General features: G+C 34.1%; 2 protein-coding genes across 2 annotated transcripts; both read left to right on the plus strand.

Moving 5' to 3' along the window:
• Window positions 1-637: 637 nt before the first annotated feature.
• Window positions 638-1555, plus strand: LOC109187370. The gene has a single exon (XM_019337558.1). It carries the CDS (start codon window positions 638-640, stop codon window positions 1553-1555), a length of 918 nt encoding a protein of 305 aa, XP_019193103.1.
• Window positions 1556-3980: 2425 nt separating this feature from the next.
• LOC109187371 (uncharacterized mitochondrial protein AtMg00810-like) lies at window positions 3981-5141 on the plus strand. Its single transcript, XM_019337559.1, has one exon. The coding sequence runs from the start codon at window positions 3981-3983 to the stop codon at window positions 5139-5141; it is 1161 nt and encodes a 386-aa protein (XP_019193104.1).
• Window positions 5142-13663: the final 8522 nt, after the last annotated feature.

A 13663-nucleotide genomic window follows, 5' to 3' on the forward strand; every position in this document is an offset into this window, starting at 1 on the left:
TTCTTTATTACACAAATTTCGTTATTTTTAATTAATTTAAGAAGTGGACAACTTTATAACGTTCAATATCAAAATAAAATATTTCATCACATGATCCCTATTGATAAGTGCTTTTATGGAATGGGTTAAATTATTCATTTTACGTATTCAATTTAATTAATGAAATTTAACTCATATTATGTAAATATTAATTTGTTTTCATAATATTTAGTTTAGTATTAGTGTATTAATGAAATTTAACTCATATTATTTAAATATTAATTTGTTTTCATAATATTTAATTTAGTATTAGTGTATAGATATAAAGCATATTGTCAAGGACCATGTAGTCTAATGACATTGATGGAGGAGCTGTCAAGCTGTGTCAAGCTGTCAAACTAGTCAATGGTGTTTTATGTCTTTTCATCTGCATTCTGTTATAATCGTTGGTTATTTTGCCAAGGTGTTCAAGTTGTAATAAGAGGAAGCTACTGCCTTCCTCCCTCTGAGACTTTTCTTCTTTTCCTTTTCAATGAAACAGTACTGCGTTCTTCCCTTTCAGCTTTCATGCCTCATCTTCATCACAAACCAGTAAGGTGTAGCTTCTGATTTTAAGATGGTATCATAGCGACACCGCACGTATGCTGCTGCAGTCACCATGAATCCTGAAGCCTCTCAAGGAAATGTCGCCGGAGATGGAACAACTCCAACTCCGGTCAGCCAGATCCATACTAATCAGAGCCCTGTTCATCGGATTGAAGAGTTTGATGACCCGATGTACCTTCATATCACGGAAAATCCGAATTTGGTATTGGTCTCACCACCGTTGTCTGAGCACAACTATGCTTCATGGAGCAGGTCCATGAAGATAGCCCTAGGAGTGAAGAACAAGTTCGGATTCGTGAATGGAGCTGTTACGAGACCTAATGCAGCAGATCCTAAGTATCCTGTTTGGAGAAGGTGTAATGACATTGTATGCTCTTGGATTCTGAAGTCCTTGAACACAACAATCGCAGAGAGTGTTTTGTATTTTGAGTTTGCAGAAGATATCTGGAATGCACTCATGAAACGATACTCTCAAGCTGATTCACACAAGATTGCAGAAATTCAGAATGAGATATTTAGAAATCTGCAAGGTAGTATGTCTATTAATGAATACTTCACTAGATCTAATGCCTTATGGGAGCAATTGAATGTTATGAGGCCCTTGCCAATATGTGAGTGTGTGCCTAGGTGTTCGTGCACTCTTATGAATAAGATCCAGAAAGAAATACAAGATGATCAGGTCATCAGATTCCTTGAAGGCCTCAATGAAGAATTTGAAACTATAAAATCTGGAGTGCTTGTGATGGATCCAGTTCCTCCTATTGAAAAGGTCCTAAATATGGCTCTAAAACTGGAAAGGAAGCTCAACAGTTCTATCAACTACAAGAACAATGAGGTTGTCCAATCCAATGCTATTCAGGGTGATCCAAATCACTATGTTGATGAACAAAGTGCTGTAGCTATGGTGACTGGAAATAACAAGAGAAGATTCAACACTAATGGAGGGAAGAGTGTGCCAAAGTGCACATAATGTGGAATGAGTGGCCATACCATAGACAAATGCTATAAGAAACATGGATATCCACCTGGTTGGATCCCTGGATATAAATCTAAGAACAAGCAGAATCAAGAGATGCAACATAACCACAATACCTCTGTAAACCAAATTGGGGATGTAGGTTTGAGTACTGAACAGTTTCAGAAGTCACTGACCTTGCTGCAGAATCAAAGTCAAGGGAATCAGGCTTCAACAAGTGCTGCAGTAACAGTGAACAAAGCTGGACTCAGGCCAGACTTTAACAATATGTCAGAAGAGCTAAAAGAAGGCAAGTCTATCTCTAATTCTTACATTAATGCCACTTTGAACTGGCCTACTATGTGGATTTTAGACTCAGGAGCAACTGACCATATCACTTGCTCCTTAGAGTATTTTAAGAACTGCATCAAGGTCCATGATATATCTGTTAAGCTGCCTAATGGGGAAGCTATACAAGTCACACACATAGGAGAAGTCAGTCTATATCCCAATTTGATGTTAAAGAATGTTTTGCATATTCCAAATTTTGCCTTCAATATTATATCTGCCAGCAAGTTGGCTAAAGAGAATGGCTGTTCACTTGTTATGAATGCTCATTTGTGTAACATTCAGGGAACCCATGGGACAATGGCTGGTTTTGCTGAGCAAAAAGGAGGGCTGTACCTGCTTAGTAATCCTCCTGCCAAAGAAAAGACAATGCATGAAGGTTTTAATAGTCAATGTAACAATCTGTCTTTACAAGTATGGCATGATAGACTGGGACATTATCCTGTAGATAAAATTCACTCCCTAAATGGAATAAAACATGTTCAGTTTCACAAGCCTTCTGATTTTGCCTGTGACATATGCCATTTTGCTAAACACAAGAGATCTACATTTCCTGTTAGGACTTCTAGGGCAGAAAAATGCTTTGATCTAATTCACATGGATGTGTGGGGTCCTTTCCCTGTTGCTTCTTTGAAAAGGGAACATTATTTTTTAACAATTGTGGATGACCATAGCAGGTTTACATGGCTTCACTTGATGAAACACAAGTCAGAGGTTAAGGGACTGTTTCAGAATTTCTATTGCTATGTTGAAACACAGTTCTCATCTAGAATCAAAGTGGTAAGGTCAGATAATGGGACTGAATTCTTTATGAGTGCCTTTTTCAATGAAAAGGGTATTGTGCATCAGAAGTCATGTGTGAATACCCCTCAGCAGAATGGGATTGCAGAAAGAAAGCATCAACACCTTCTAAATGTGGCTAGGGCCCTTAGATTTCAGTCTGAGGTACCAATAAAGTTTTGGGGGCACTGTGTGTTGTATGCCTCCTTCATTATTAATAGGCTACCAACTCCCTCAAATAATGGAAGATCTCCTTATGAAATTTTGTTTGGGAAAGAGATGAATTATGAGCAGTTCAGAACATTTGGGTGCTTATGTTTTGGTTCCACTGCCTCACAAGGAAGGAATAAGATGATGCCAAGGGCTAGAAAATGTATTTTTTTAGGATTTCCAGCATATTTTGTATGATATTGCTGATAAATCTATCTTTATTTTCAGGGATGTACAATTCTATGAATCAATCTATCCCTTCAAGAAACAGACTGGAGAAATTAGGCCTGATCCACTTGCAACTGACATGTTTAATCCTTCACTGCCACTAATCCCTGTTGATGCAGATGTTGTACCATTGAGGACCACAAGAAGGTGTGACATAGATGTTAGTCCCAGAACTACACCTCAATGTTCAAGGGATCAGCAGTTCAGTGATGGAAACAACTATGAGCCAGTCTTTGAGCAATACAATGATGGGAGTGAAAATGAGGCAGTCAGTGATCCTGGTAGTCAGGCAACTATAGAAAATAACTCATCAAGAGATCTTCTTGACAAACCACCACTTAGAAGGTCTGCAAGAGCTAAAAACTTTCCCACCAAGCTGTATGATTATTATTGTCAATCAATGGTGAGAACTTCTCCACACTCCTTAGACAAGGTTTTATCTTATGATTCCCTACCTTCCAGCTACAGGATGTGTGTTTCATCTATAACTTCCACACATGAGCCAAAGTCCTATAGTGAAGCTGTCAAATGTGAATCTTGGAGAAAGGCCATGCAGGCTGAAATTGAGGCTCTAATTGCCAATAAGACTTGGGAGATTACAGACCTGCCAACTAACAAGAATCCAATTGGCTGTAAGTGGGTGTTTAAGGTGAAACATAAGGCAGATGGGTCAATAGAAAGATACAAGGCTAGACTAGTAGCCAAGGGTTACACTCAACAGCTAGGAGTGGATTATAATGAGACTTTCTCACCTGTGGCAAGGATGACCACAATAAGGACCTTCCTAGCAGTGGCTGTGGCAAAAGGTTGGGATGTCTAACAACTTGACATTAATAATGCTTTTCTACATGGTGACTTAGAGGAGGAAGTTTACATGTCCTTGCCCCCTGGTTTCCATAGTGAAAAGCCTAATCAGGTTTGCAGATTATTAAGATCCTTATATGGGTTGAAACAGGCAAGTAGACAATGGAATGCAAAATTGACTCTAGCTCTACAGAAGCATGGATTCCAGCAGTTATCTGCAGACCCCTCACTCTTCACAAAGAGTTCAGAAAATTCATTCACTGCCCTTCTCATATATGTAGATGATATCTTGGTGGCTGGGACCAACTCACATCACATTGTGCAACTAAAGAAATATCTTGATAAAGCTTTCAGGATAAAGGACCTTGGTCCTCTGAATTACTTCCTAGGGATTGAGGCTTTCAAAACAATGGATGGCATCTATTTGTGCCAAAGGAAATACACTTTGGACATCTTGACAGAAAGTGGTTTCCTAGAATCTAAACCTGCAAGGACACCAGCAGTAACAGGACTTAAGCTCAATAATTCAGATGGGGACTTAATTGACAACCCTGAATCATATAGAAGACTAGTTGGGAAGTTGTTGTACTTGACAAACACCAAGCCTGATATTTCACATGCTGTGCAACAACTAAGTCAGTTTGTTGATAAGCCTAGAAGTACTCACCTCATTGCTGCTCATAGAGTGCTTAGATACATCAAAGGATCTCCTGGAAAAGGGCTCTTCTACAGCACAAGTTCTGAGATCAAATTACAAGGATTTTCAGATTCTGATTGGGCTAATTGTGCAGAAACTAGGAAGTCCATCACTAGTTATTGCATTTACCTTGGAGATAATTTGATCTCATGGAAGACTAAAAAGCAAGCCACTGTTTCCAGATCTTCATCTGAAGCTGAGTACAGGGCCCTAGCTTCTACTGTGTGTGAGATACAATGGCTCCACTATTTGTTGACTGATCTAAAGGTGCAACTTCCAACTCCAACTCCTTTGTTCTGTGACAATCAGTCTGCAATTGCCATTGGGGAGAACTATGTTTTCCATGAACGGACTAAGCATATAGAGATAGATTGCCATGTTGTCAAGCAAAAGGTGCATGAAGGATTGATCAAATTGATGCCTATTTCATCACAAAGACAAGTTGCATATGGTTTCACCAAATCTTTGTCCAAACCAGCCTTTGATTCATTCCATTCTAAGTTGGGCCTGCAAGATATTCATGCTCCAACTTAAGGGGGGGTGATGGAGGAGCTGTCAAGCTGTCAAACTAGTCAAGGGTGTTTTATGTCTTTTCATCTGCATTCTGTTATAACCGTTGGTTATTTTGCCAAGGTGTTCAAGTTGTAATAAGAGGAAGCTACTGCCTTCCTCCCTCTGAGACTTTTCTTCTTTTCCTTTTCAATGAAACAGTACTGCGTTCTTCCCTTTCAGCTTTCATGCCTCATCTTCATCACAAACCAGTAAGGTGTAGCTTCTGATTTTAAGAGACATCAAGTTGTTCTCCCATATGAGAGGTTGTGAGTTCGAACCTTAGTGAAAGCGATATTAACTCTTTGTACTTTAATAGGTTGCGAAAGTAGTTATGAACAGATATTGCTTCATAATAGAGTTAGTAATACTTAACAAAAAATACAAAAGGTAAGACTACCATAGTCATATATATAATTAACAAAAAATACAAAAGGTAAGACTACCATAGTCATATATATAATTTTAGGGAAGGGATCAGATGCATTTGTTGCTTTCCGTGCGGTGGATTAATGTGCGTGAGGTTTATACTTAATGTGCGTGAGATTTGTACTCAATGTGCCTGAGATTTGTATTTAATGTGCGTCATGTTAATATGCGTGAGTTTTGTACTTAATGTGCCTGAGTATTGTGTTTAATGTGCGTGAGATTTGTGCTTAATGTGCGTGAATATTTCAGAATTACGAGCTCAGAAGGAAGCAGAACAGAAACTCACGCACATTAACGCCCAAGCTTCTTGTTACTTCTTCCTTCAATTTGGCCATGGATTCTGGATTATCAGCTACCTTCAATGCAGTTGAATGTTTATATAAATGACGCACGCACAGTAAAATTTGCACAGCAGCAAAGTGTGAATTTCTGTTGTATTATTCTCATAATTCTTAACCACCATAGCTCGCCTCCGCATCATCATCATCAGGGAGGGGGCAAATGGCTACTGGGGATGGGGAAGAAGCTGACATCAATATTTTATGCATTTTACACATTCACGCACATTAAGTACAAATCTCAGGCATATTAAACACAACACTCACGCACATTGAGTACAAATCTCACGCACATTAATCCACCACACATCTGCACGAGAAGCATTCAACCGCACGGGAACCTTTCACTATAATTTTATATAACACTCATATTAATTTTTTTTTCTAAATTTTAATAAATCTATAGATACGTAAATTTATCATTTTAGGTACATAAATCACTACATTACTATTGATTTATAAAGTTGCAACTATTTACGTACATAAATTCACTAATGTAGGTACATAAATTTACTACATGGGTTCATAACTATACATTCATAAAATTATCACTATAGGCCCATAATGCCACTATTACAAAATTTATAACGTTATCATTGTAGGTTCATAAAGTTACTAATACATGTTCATTAAGTTACTAAATCATAAAGTTAGTATTACATGTTCATTAATTAACAGTTATGTGTTCATAAAATTACTACTATAAGTTCATAAAAAATTATTAGAATGATATATTAAAAATATATATGAATATCAGTGTTTTAAAAATCAGCCTAGGCGGTCGGCTAGGCGCCTAACTCGACCGAGTCGGCACTCAACTTAACCAAGTGGTTTTTTTTTTTTTTTTTCTTTTTTTGCCTACTCGGTTGTTCATCTTCTATATTCATCCAGTCATGTGCTCAACTAATAACCATATAACATATGTAGTTGACTAGTTTCAGGGATTATAACAATCTAACAACTCACAGCCTTGAGTGGGAAAAGTGAAAACGATATACTCGCATTACTTGATTGTCTAGACGGCGCCTAGGACCTAGGCCCCTGACTAGCGCCTAGCTCCTCTGCAACATTGATCAATATACGTGTTAATGTGTCATTATAATATCTCAACGAGATATTTTTAATGAGATTTTTATATATTGATCTTATTTATTCAAAAAAGATATAGAGAATAATATATTCAAGTAACAATTGATCAATTTATGTCTTTTTAATGAACTTACAATATTATATTTAGAAAAATTTACACTTTTCATCACTAAATTATAGAGTAATTGTAAGATTCGTTCCTACTTATTGGTCATGTTCACTTCTTATCACTAAGATATATAATTGATGTTACAAATTTCGTTCCTAATGTTTTTTTTTTTTTTTAAAGGAATGAAATTTGCAACTTCAATTATAGTTTAGGGATAAGAAATGGGTACGACCAACAAGTAGGATGGAATGAACCTTGCAATTACTCTATAACTTAAGAACAAAAAACGTGATTTTTTCTTATTTTTATATACCCGAATCCATATTGTAACATGGATCTTGTTCCATAATATAATTTGCCTTCAATCCTGGAATAGGAAAGCCCATAGTTACTAATTAAAATTAAAGTTTCCATCTAGTTCAATATGTTTACTTGTTTAGGGCTTATTGGATTAACATAGTATTTATAAACAAGGTTGTAGATCTGTTGGGCCTAGGCATATATGATTTGATGTCGGGTCCTTGCTAAGAAAAATCGTTATGCTATGGACCCGTGTCCAGTATACATTGTGGACACGGTAACGATGCCGTTAGTGGCACCGTTATCTTCCACCATTTTTCTTTTTAATTTCAGGCCGCTTCGTTATAGGAGCATATATTCATAATTTTATTACTATATGTTCATAATTGTAAGTTCATAATGTCAGAGCTCTGTGTTCATAATTCTATAACTTTACATTCATACTTCTATAGTTGTACATTCATAATTTCGTAACTGTACATTCATAATTCAATAACTGTAAATTCATAATTTTCGAAGCTCTATGTTCACAATTTTAGAGCTCTATGTTCATAATTTTATCACTATATGTTCATAATTGTAAGTTCATAATGTCAGAGTTATGTGTTCATAATTTCATAACTGTACATTCATAATTCCATAATTGTATATTCATAATTTTTGAAGCTCTATGTTCATAATTTTATCACTGTATGTTCATAATTGTAAGTTCATAATGTCAGAGCTCTGTGTTCATAATTCTATAACTGTACATTCACAATTCCATAAATGTACATTCATAAAACGAATAACGCCGAGACAAAATCAATTTTTTCTTTTAACTGGAATGCCGTCGTTTTTCCTCAAAACGACGTCGTTTTGGACTCGTGTCCACAATGCATTGTGAACACGAGTCCACAGCATAATTTGCCTTGCTCAGAATATACTAACATTTTTACAATTATGGATATAATTCGGATAAACGTCAAACTGCAAAGAAACAATGAATTCACGTTTGAGGCATTTTGCATTATATTGGTGTCATTGTTTATATTTTTAAAAAGAATTAGAATTTTTTTTTAGTAATATACTGATAGTACTATTTTTGTTCAACTTTTTAAAAATTAGTGTATATATTTGATTTTAATGAATTATGTTTACAAAATGCTTTTGAAATATATTTTAAAAATAAAAGTTATATTAGTATAGGTAACTTCATATGTGTATATATACTTAATATAATAATATATGTATGTTTTTGGTTTTCAAAAATATAATAATATATGTATAAAGAATAGTAATAATAAAAAAAAATTGAGCTATTGTCACTTTTGATACTTTGACTATTATTCATTTTTTATATTTAGTCGTCAACTATTAATTTTGTCATATTTTGTACACACGTATGCTTTTGTCGTCACATTTGATCCTACCAATCAAACATCTAGCAACCACTTACTATAACTATCACTTTTATATCGTTTTCAAGTTATCATATCTTGAACTCCACTTATACTATTGTTATATCGTCGCTGAATGCAGTCATTTAATCAAGAGGCTAAAGAGGACGAGAGTTATTCATATTTTTAGAGAAGGAAATTAATGTGCTGAAAAACTTTCTAATCTGGTTCAAGATGTCGCCCCAGGGTCCTTTTACTAGATGACCCTCCGGATTGCTTAGCTGGCCTTCTCCTTGCTGATGCAAGAGGGGCATGTGGGGACTAGCCCCCTCCAATGTATCGAAAATATATATAAGTACCAAAAGGTGAATTTCCCATAATGGAACCTTATGGGAGATGAATTAAAGAGTAGGTTAGTCATTTTGTTCAACATGTAAGATTTGTGTTGGACTTTTTTATGTGCAACGTGTAAAATATGTAGAACTCAAATATAATCAAATTAAATTCAAATAAATAAAGGAATAATGTTTAAATTGGCCACTGAACGTAACCTGAAAATGTAATTAGGCCACTGAACTCTCCAAACGTATGCAATTTTACCGGATAGCAGGCAGGTTACCATCAATTTTAGCAGGTTACCTGCTTACGTGGCAGCTTAGTTGGAATTTTTAATAATTTTTAAATAATTTTTAATAATTAATTTTAATAATAAATTTATAAAAAATTGGAAAAAATTAAATAAAAAATAAAATAAAGTCGTTTTTATTTTTTTAACATTTTTTAAATAAAAATTTATTATTAAAATTTATTAAAAATTTATTAAAATTTATTAAAAATGCCAACTCAGCTGCCACGTAAGCAGATAACCTGCTAAAATTGAGGGTAACCTGCTATCATGTGAAATTGCATATTTTTGGAGTGTTCAGTGGCCTAATTGCACTTTTTTCGTTGGCCTAATTGCACTTTCAGGTTACGTTCAGTGGCCAATTTGAATCTTATTCTAATAAATAAATAGAATAGAATAGTTGCTAGCCTTACAATAGGAATTAAAATTTTAATTATTATAATATTAAGGCCAATATGCCAACAAATATTAAAATTATTAATCCATATCATTTTCCCTAATTAACCAATTACACTAAAACCTCCAATTAATAACTTTCTTATAAATGTCTAGTAATAATTTATTTTCCTCGGATTATTACTGTTAAATATTTTCAAAGAATAAAAGAGTATGAAAACTCTAGCCGCCGCCGCAGCCACAGAGTCCGCCTCAATGCATCGTGGCTTCGTGTGAGGAAAGCGACTGGAAAACTTTTGTTTTCAAAGTTCATACAATATTATAATAATAATAATAATAATAATAATAATAATAATAATTGATGGAACAATATGACTCCGGCTCTACACAGGCCAATACAGCTCGCATAGAATATAGGAATAAGGTTCAAATTAGCTACTGAACGTAACTTGAAAATGCAATCAGGTCACTGAACGAAAAAAAAAATATGTAATTAAGCTACTGAACACTCCAAATGTATGCAATGAACACTCCAAATGTATGCAATTTCACCGAATAGCAGGTTATCATCAATTTTAGCAGGTTACCTACTTACGTGGCAGCTGAGTTGACATTTTTAATAATTTTTAATTTTGTAAATAATTTTAATAATAAATTTAAAAAATAAATAAAATAAAAATAAAACGACGGGGTAACCACCGACCACCCCGTCGTTTTTTTTTTTAAAAAATTATTATTAAAAATTATTTAAAATTTTATTAAAAATGCCAACTCAGCTATCACGTAAGCAGGTAACCTGCTAAAATTGATGGTAACCTGCTATCAAGTGAAATTGCAAACATTTGGAGTGTTCAGTAGCCTAATTGCACTTTTTTTTTCATTCAGTGGCCTAATTGCATTTTCATGTTACGTTCAGTGGCCAATTTGAACCTTATTCCTAAAATATAAAGAATAAAAGGTAGATAATTGTGTGGAATTGTACTAGTATTAGATGAAATAGAGCCAAAGTATTACATGAAGATTGTAAGAATAAGACATGACAGGTGATATTTTGTAAGGAAATAAGCTAAGGCATCCCCGGTAATAATTGGACAATGCCTATTTATATAAGGGAATTGTAAATTTACTAATTTTAGCTAAATACATGGTAATACTAAGTCAAGAATCAAGATCCACACTCTTAGGCTAAGAAAGTGGGCTGGATTCGGCCGTTCGGATCCCCGAGATGGGTTCCGGGGTGCCCAAACACCGCTTGGGGCCCAGCCATGGAGGTCGGGCCCTCGGTGCTCGGGTGCCGATTGTCGAGTACGCTTACTCGGGTACCCACTCTCCGTGTGGGTACAATCATTAGGGTAATGCATCCGGGTTCCTTACTTGTTTTGGGCTCGGATCCTCCATTTTGGTCCGGGTCATCTACCTTCGGTCGCCCAGGCAATTTTCATGGGCTCCTAGCTCTGGGCTTTCGAATCCCGGATCTCCATTTTTTGGCCAGTTTTAATATCTCCATCAATAATGATAATGATAATAATAATAATAATAGCCTCAAAGCTAAGTGATGAAATAATTGATATATAATTCTCGTATTTAAAGATTACAAATTTGATTTTTGGACGAGGATCTTCCTAATTAACTGAAAGAGAATACTATACGCTACAAAATTGAAGAACAAACTTGTACACGACGCAGGAAGTAATAGTCTTCTTTTTCTTTTGCATATTAAGCAAAAGTTAAAGGAGAAAGGTGGGTGGCTGCGGAAAAATAATGGCACAGAATTGAAGGTGTTGACAGACATAAGAAAGAAGCTAAGGATGAAGGAATAAAAGTCGTAAATAAACGTCTACCGTTTGGTTGGAGGCCGGGAATTAAAATTTCACTCCCATTTAATTTTGAAAACAAGTAAATGTTTTCATTTGGTTAGAAAATTGTAATATTGTGGATTGCAATTTTATTATTTTCATAAAATTAAAATTTTATGCTCTCATTGATATTTCAATTCCGCATTGGTTGAAAAGAAAAAATATAACACTGAGACAAAATTATTCTTCTCTTTCTTTTACCTATAAAAATATCATTGAGACAAAATTACTTTTTTTTTTTTTTGGATTTAAATATTTAAAAGCTTAACATTGTATTATGTTGAACTAAGTTGTATACTTTTATTTTATGATTTTTTTTTTTTTTTTTTTGGATGTGAGCTTATGAAGCTTAACGTTGCATGGTTAAGTAAATTTTGAGAGCTATTACATATGTTATAGTGATACAAGTTTATATCCAAAGTATCCAAATAACAATTGCTTTGCATTATAGTTTTGACACAAAATTTACTCGTTAAGATTAATAATAATAATAATAATAATAATAATAATAATAATAATAATAATAATAATAATAATAATAATAATAATAATAATAAGAAGAAGTATGTTCATTATATATTTTGATTTTTATACTACTTATTTTCATCCAATTTCCATAAATACCAAATATTTAAATTAAATTAAAATTCTCAATAATTTTATTCCTGCAAACCAAACACTGAAATCTAAATTCTCACTTTTTTCCACATCATTCATCTCCCATAAAATTACAATTTCCCCCCCTAATTCCCTCATTGCAACCAAACATCCCATTATCGTTATTTCCATTTCGATCACTTCCATCCTTCAAAATCCCAACCAAACATCAATAGTACTTCTAAAATTATAAAATGGTCAAATAAACTTAGCTCAACTAGTTAGTCTATTCTTACATGTATATCTTTTTGCATGTGGCGTTTTAACGGTTGGTGGACGCATTGACATTTCACTATTTTCAAATTTTAAATGATAAGGAATATCGTTATCTCGATGGACCCCGGTTTTGGTAGGGAGTAAGTAATTGCTCAATAATCCGGCTTTTATGAAAATGCATGGCTGTCCATTAGGAGGACAATAAAGTAAAGCTATAAGAAAATACTAGGCAAATTATATTATAAACCATGTTCATCTTGTATTATAAACCAAAATTTATTATTGTAATATTGTATATTAATTAAAACGTATTGATATATCATTGATAATGGTTCATGATAGTTTTACAGGACCATGTAAAAATATAAATAGGACATGTAAAAATACGGGTGTTAGACCAAAATAATATTTACAACTAGGCTAAGAAATAAATAAAAAAGCACAAATCAAAGGCTCAAGCTAGACTAGCCTTTATTGCCCACTTGACCTCCAACCCAAAGGACATGCTGCTTGTAAGGTTTGAACACATGTTGTGGTTGCGAGAGTAGAGAAGAAACGACTAGACTAATTGTCACAGTTCGTACCTAATATTAGGCCACTCAATTACGGTAGTACGCCATAAAATTAATTAATCAATTAAATGAAGAAGAAGAAGAAGACGAATGCTATAGAAGTACGTATTGAAAAGAGCTTTGAGTTGTCCAAAATTGAAGAGGCAAATTCATATTTCATATTATTTGATTTGCCCATGCCAAAATTGTGTTAATATACTTTCAAATTCTTTACAAAGACTTTTCAAGTTGTAAAGTCATCAGCATATGTGATATGGAATCATTTAAGAGTTTTTGCACTTTTGGTCCTACGACTATAATAACACTATCAGGATTAATCCATGACTTTCAAACATTACAATCTCAGTCCACGACTATTGATTGCATATTGTTACATGCACCCTGGCACATGATATAACTATTGGAATCACTCATTTCATTTGTAAAACTTTATGATATAGAATTACTTTTGGAATAATTAAGTTTTGTTGATTATGTTTTGTATTTTGTTATTTGTTTTGAAAGTATCCTATTTAACATGTCATATTTATTATTCATTTGA

This window comes from Ipomoea nil, unplaced genomic scaffold, assembly GCF_001879475.1.
Source record: "Ipomoea nil cultivar Tokyo-kokei standard unplaced genomic scaffold, Asagao_1.1 scaffold1421, whole genome shotgun sequence".
NCBI lineage: Eukaryota > Viridiplantae > Streptophyta > Magnoliopsida > Solanales > Convolvulaceae > Ipomoea > Ipomoea nil.